At 56.0% G+C, this 5,424-nt stretch overlaps 2 protein-coding genes and 1 long non-coding RNA gene across 7 annotated transcripts in view; 2 read left to right on the plus strand and 1 right to left on the minus strand.

Annotated features, from left to right (window-relative positions):
- Positions 1-3,419, plus strand: part of ubtfl (upstream binding transcription factor, like) — a 10,351-nt gene extending 6,932 nt beyond the window's left edge. For 4 of the 5 annotated variants that reach the window (XM_007541183.2, XM_016665518.1, XM_016665519.1 and 1 more), the window contains 11 exons: positions 649-790; positions 862-903; positions 1,205-1,318; positions 1,389-1,559; positions 1,656-1,766; positions 1,842-1,921; positions 2,055-2,244; positions 2,309-2,356; positions 2,435-2,575; positions 2,672-2,776; positions 3,055-3,419. In XM_007541183.2, coding sequence (XP_007541245.1) covers positions 649-790; positions 862-903; positions 1,205-1,318; positions 1,389-1,559; positions 1,656-1,766; positions 1,842-1,921; positions 2,055-2,244; positions 2,309-2,356; positions 2,435-2,575; positions 2,672-2,776; positions 3,055-3,126 — 1,216 coding nt within the window. In that variant the 3' untranslated portion in view covers positions 3,127-3,419. The remainder of the gene's footprint in view (positions 1-648; positions 791-861; positions 904-1,204; positions 1,319-1,388; positions 1,560-1,655; positions 1,767-1,841; positions 1,922-2,054; positions 2,245-2,308; positions 2,357-2,434; positions 2,576-2,671; positions 2,777-3,054) is intronic. The other variant, XM_016665517.1, reaches the window with a different exon arrangement.
- A 207-nt stretch (positions 3,420-3,626) lies between these two features.
- fastk (Fas-activated serine/threonine kinase) overlaps positions 3,627-5,424 on the minus strand; it is a 6,771-nt gene continuing 4,973 nt past the window's right edge. The window contains exons 9-11 of the mRNA XM_007541188.2: positions 4,466-5,051; positions 4,270-4,384; positions 3,627-4,078 (exon numbers count right to left, since the gene is read on the minus strand). Coding sequence (XP_007541250.1) covers positions 3,992-4,078; positions 4,270-4,384; positions 4,466-5,051 — 788 coding nt within the window. The 3' untranslated portion in view covers positions 3,627-3,991. The remainder of the gene's footprint in view (positions 4,079-4,269; positions 4,385-4,465; positions 5,052-5,424) is intronic.
- Positions 4,055-5,424, plus strand: part of LOC107834351 (uncharacterized) — a 13,721-nt gene continuing 12,351 nt past the window's right edge. Inside the window, exon 1 of the long non-coding RNA XR_001660144.1 lies at positions 4,055-4,066. This is a non-coding gene — a long non-coding RNA (uncharacterized LOC107834351). The remainder of the gene's footprint in view (positions 4,067-5,424) is intronic.

The following is a 5,424-nucleotide window of genomic DNA, read 5'->3' on the forward strand; positions in this document are numbered from 1 at the left end:
ATGGCACGAGACCACCACGGATTGTAGAATAAAGATGGAAGCACTTCATTTTAATATTGGTAAAATGTATTAAGTATTTAATATCTAGGTGTTTTTATGGGAATATGGATCTTTCAGATCAATTTGAGAAGCAATTTTGATCATATTTCACATTTTATCTTGTCATGTAGTGCAGGGCGCTGGTCTCGGTCTCGACTTCCCTTGGTCTTGTCTTGGTCTCGGGTTAGGTGGTCTTGACCACAACACTGTCAATTTTTATTTATTTATTAAAAAAAAAAATATCACAGCCGATAGCAACACAGTGTGGGATTATCTAAAATGACCCAGTCGAACGCAATATGATAAACAACTACTGGGGTAAAGTTAGCCTTCCTGTTTCCCTGTAGACTCCAGTACAGAATGGACCTGATGACGTCATCAACCTATCGGTGAAAAAATGGCGACCTCTGTGGTTGAAAAATATAACAAAAGATGTACATTTTTAAAGTAATTATAAGTTCTGGCATATCAAAAATATGTTGTAGGAAAATTACAACATATTAGGCCAACATGTTCAACTACTCCTGGATCAACTAATCATTTGATGGCAAATGTGATGCGGTCCAACATTTGGGCCACCTGACCCCCAGTGACCCCTGACCCCTGCAGGAACGGCTACTCCCTGTACTGCGCTGAGCTGATGGTGAACATGAAGAACGTGCCGAGCACCGAGCGCATGGTGCTGTGCAGCAAGCAGTGGAAGATGCTGACCCAGAAGGAGAAGGACATGTTCCAGAAGCGCTGCGAGCAGGTCGGTCCCGATCCAACTTGACCGGTACCGACCCGGCTCCCTCCGCCTCTAACACCACTTCCTGTCTGCAGAAAAAGAAGCAGTACGACGTGGACCTGCAGCGCTTCCTGGAGGTGAGGCTCCGCCCCCTGACCAGGCCAGGTTCTGGTCTCTGTGAGCAGGTCATGTTGGACCAGAACCAGGCTGCAGATGGTGTCATGGCAACAGGACCACAGTAGTAGCTAGTTGGTCACTGATGCTAGTGGAAATGTTCAAGGTCATAAAGTCACTACTACATCTAGCAATGTGTTGCCATGACAATAGGAACAAATGAGATAAATTCGAGGTAGAGGTCAGAGGTCAGATACATGCAGGTAGCATTCACATAGAGAGGTCAGAGGTCAGTCCAGGCCGTAACGTGTCGCTGTGTTGCAGAGCCTTCCTGAGGAGGAGCGGGACCGAGTCCTGACGGAGGAGAAAATGGGCGGAGCCAAGCTGAATGCGGGCGTGGCTCCCAGCCCACTCAGAGCCAAGTCTCCATCGGTCAAGGTGCCGCCAGAACCAGAACCAGAACCAGAACCAGAGGCCCTGACTGAGCACAGTCTCTGTCTTGCTTCAGGAGCGGAGCCGGGAGGGGGAGCCAGAGGCGTGGCCAGCAGCTGGAGGCGGAGCCACAGCGCCCAGAGAGCGGCGGGACGCCAGGAAGGCAGCGAAGCTGCCAGAGACGCCGAAAACGGCCGAGGAGACGTGGCAGCACAGCGTGACAGGAGATTACCTGGCCAAGTACCGGGTCAGAGGCCGTGGGGGAGGGGCAGTGTGGGTGGGACTGGAGGAGGGTGCAGCAGCTCAGCATGACAAGAGATGACCTGACCTCTGACCCCTGCAGAGTGACCGCAGGAAGGCCCAGGCGGCGATGGAGGCGGCTTGGCGCTCCATGGAGAAGAAGGAGAAAATTCCCTGGATCAAGAAAGCAGCAGAGGACCAGAAACGTTACGAGGTTCGGTACCCTCCTGACCCCTGACCTCTACGTCCTGATTGGCTGCTGTGTGTGTTAACTGCTGCTGTCCTCTAGAGGGAGCTGTTGGAGATGAGAGCGGCCCCTGTCGGCCAGAGGAAGCCCAAGTTTGATGGGGAGCCGAAGAAGCCTCCAGTGTGAGTTTGGGACCGCCGTCGCAGGTTCTGGTTCTTATCCAGGGCTGGAACCGGGCTGGTACTAGACCCGGCAGGTAACTGGCCCAGTTCTGGTGACTGTCCAGTCCCCACTGAGTGCGACCTCTGACCCCAGGAGCGGCTACCAGATGTTCTCGCAGGAGCTGCTGACGAACGGAGAGCTGAACCACTTCAGCCTGAAGGAGCGCATGGTGGAGATCGGCAAGCGCTGGCAGAAGCTCAGCCAGGCGCAGAAGGACAAGTACAAGAAGCAGGTGGAGGAACAGCAGGTGGAGTACAAGGCCCACCTGGAGGCCTGGGTCAAGGTAAGCCCCGCCCCCAGCTCTCAGGTAGCCCGCTGCCGCCGCTCACTTCTCCTGTCCTCCACAGGCGCTGTCCCCGCAGGACCGAGCTGTCTACAAGGAGTTCTCCTCCTCGGTGAGTCCGCCGCACCCCGCTGCCCTTCCCCTTCCACCCTGCAGGTCACCTGACCCTCAGCCTATCTCTGATTGGCAGAAACGCCGCAGCAGCTCTTCCAAAGCCACCGTTAGCCCCGTGGCCAAGGTCCGTGTGACGGCAAAGGGGAAGGTGGGCGGAGCCAGGGCCGTGACCCCAGGGGTCGCCGTGGGGAAGAGGGCCATGGCATATCGCGCCAAGGTAGGACCACGCCCCACAGGCTGGAAACCATCAGCATCTCTGGTTCCTCGGTGCGGTCTGCCAGGCTCTGAACCGCTGTGTTTGTGGGACTCTCAGCAGGACATGTCCGACTCCGATGAGGAGGAGGAGAAGAGCGGTTCCTCAGACTCTGATGAAGACGATGAGACATCAGGAAGTTCAGACAGCGAGGATGAAGATGAGGTGAGTCTGCTGTAGTTTCAGGCTGCTTTGGATGTCACGATGATGGAACTAGCTGCAAAGCTAAATCCAGCAGGTTTACATTGATGCTAGCATTGTCCTAGTTTAAGTAAAGAGGAGCTGGACAGCTGTAGCTCCACCCCCTGAGGCAGGACGCTGTCCCTCCTCTTTGCTCTGTTGACTGCCAGTAGGGGGCACTGAGCCCAGGCCATCTGTTGCCCCCTGCTCCTTGTTCAGTTACCATGGGGACCTTTTTAACCACTTCCTGTTTGTATCCTCAGAACGATGATGATGAAGAGGAGGATGACGACCAATCTTCCTCGGAGGAATCCAGCGAGTTGGACTCAGATTAGCCCTGCCCACTCACTGAAGAGGACAGGCTGTGCAGGCCACGCCTCCTCCTATGCCAGTCATCCGGGCAGACCAATGAGAGGCAGTGCTGTCGGAAGTGGGCGGAGCCTGTTACAAGTGTATCAGTTTATATTTACTTGGTTTTTATCTGATGGACATTTCAGGATGACAGCTTCCTGTTTGTTCTTTTGGGTGGGCGGGGTTTGTACATGACGACATGCAGGGGGCGGAGTCAGTGTTGGACCTCCAATCAGCCGGAGGCCGAGAGAATCTCAATAAATGCACTTTTTCCAAACCGTCTGGTTTCATCACTGCAACAGTTTACACTGAACGGGTCGGTCCGGTTCTGGTTGATCCGGTACGGGGTTCTAAGGAATATGCTTTCATAATGGAAACTGATTAAAGAACCGACCCGACCCGAACCGCTCAGTGGAAATGGCTCCAGGTTCTGCTGCGGGCGTGGCTTGGATCACATGACATGGGTGGAAATAAAGACCCAGACTCGGTTCTGTTCAGCTTTTATACACATTTCAGCTGATAGAATATAAACAAACTTCTGTCCTTCTGCTGATACACAAATAAATAATCTGACCTTTCACCCAAGAACCACACCTTCCCTCCAACCTTTGGCACATGCTTTAAAAACTCCCTCATGCATCACGGTTACCATGGTTACATTACTCTAGAAAACAGAACCCCACCCACAAAAAACACCATTCACACCACCAGCGCACCTGCAGACTGCTGCACTGCCTGATGGGAGTTATTAACCAATCAGGGATGCGCTTCCCTCTCCAGTTGGAGTGACAGGTGAGCGCTGGCCCCGCCCCCTTTCACACACACTCGCGCGCACACACACAGACGCAGTCATAGCGGGACGTCCAGCAGCTTCTGGTGCAGGTACTGCTTCACCTCCTCGATGCCGTTCAGCTTCTCCAGCTCGTGGTACGGAAGCTGAGAGGGGACAAGAGACGAGAGGCGGGTCACATGACCGGCTGACGGGGGGCGCTCCAGGTCTCGGTCCGTCGTCCTGAAGGCGACTGACCCGATGTGTTCTGCAGAACCTTTCAGGCGAAACGCCTGCAGGACAGCGGACCTGGACTCCTCTGATCGGCCTGGTTCTGATTCTGGACGGTTGGACTGACCTGCAGGATGACGTAGCCCAGCAGTCGCAGGTGGCGGTCCCTCATGGCGCGGGACCCGACCAGAACCTCAGAGTTGTGGCAGTAGTGCCACTTGTCGTTCACGGACAGGATGACCCTGCACAGAGAAGGGTTGGGATCAGAGGCTCCGGCCCGGTTCTGCTGCGGTCCACAATCGATTTACTGAACGAGGACTAACCTGCGGATGTGCCGCTGGTCTGGGGGCGGGCCATCTGGGTCCGCCCTGGTCGTGGCAGTCCCCTCAGAGTAGAACCCCGCCATCTGTGCACCCTGGACCTCCGACGTGGCCCCGGACCCCTCGTCCTCCAGAATCTTCCCGATGGAGAACTGGAAGAGGGAGTCGGGGCCCCTCGGAGCAGCGGGGGGCGGGGCGGCACTGTCCGATGGGGGGCTGCTGAGGGTGGAGCTGTCCTGGCTCTCCACTGACGGCTCCTTGGCCAGACCCGTGTAGAACTGCGCCGCGGGAGCGTAGTAGGGGCCGTAGTCCAGGGGCCCGCCATCGGTGACGGCCAGGGGGCCCTCTGGGGGACGTGGTCTGAAGGCCCTGTCCTCCGTGGCCCCGCCTGCTCCGTTGGCCGCCGGACTGGAGGGGTCGCCGCCATCCTCCGGCGCCGTAAAAGGAGAGAAGCACTGTAGCTCTGCGGTCACCGCGGCAACGGCCCCTGCAGCTGACTTGGTCGTTACGGTGATGCACGACGGATGGACACAGGGTCCAGACCGGATGGGCAGAACCCGACCAGAACCGTCCAACCACAGCACAAAGTCTGCAGGAAAAACAAGAACATACAGTAATACTGCGCAGTACCAGGATATCCCTGTGGGGGCGCTGTAGTACCTAATTAGTCCTGTGGGGGCGCTGCAGTACCTAATTAGTCCTGTGGGGGCGCTGTAGCACCCAATTAGTCCTGTGGGGGCGCTGTAGTACCTAATTTGTCCTGTGGGGGCGCTGCAGTACCTAATTTGTCCTGTGGGGGCGCTGTAGTACCTAATTAGTCCTGTGGGGGCGCTGCAGTACCTAACTTGTCCTGTGGGGGCGCTGCAGTACCTAATTTGTCCTGTGGGGGCGCTGTAGTACCTAACTTGTCCTGTGGGGGCGCTGCAGTACCTAACTTGTCCTGTGGGGGCGCTGCAGTACCT

Source organism: Poecilia formosa, unplaced genomic scaffold, assembly GCF_000485575.1.
Source record: "Poecilia formosa unplaced genomic scaffold, Poecilia_formosa-5.1.2 Scaffold593, whole genome shotgun sequence".
Taxonomy (NCBI): domain Eukaryota; kingdom Metazoa; phylum Chordata; class Actinopteri; order Cyprinodontiformes; family Poeciliidae; genus Poecilia; species Poecilia formosa.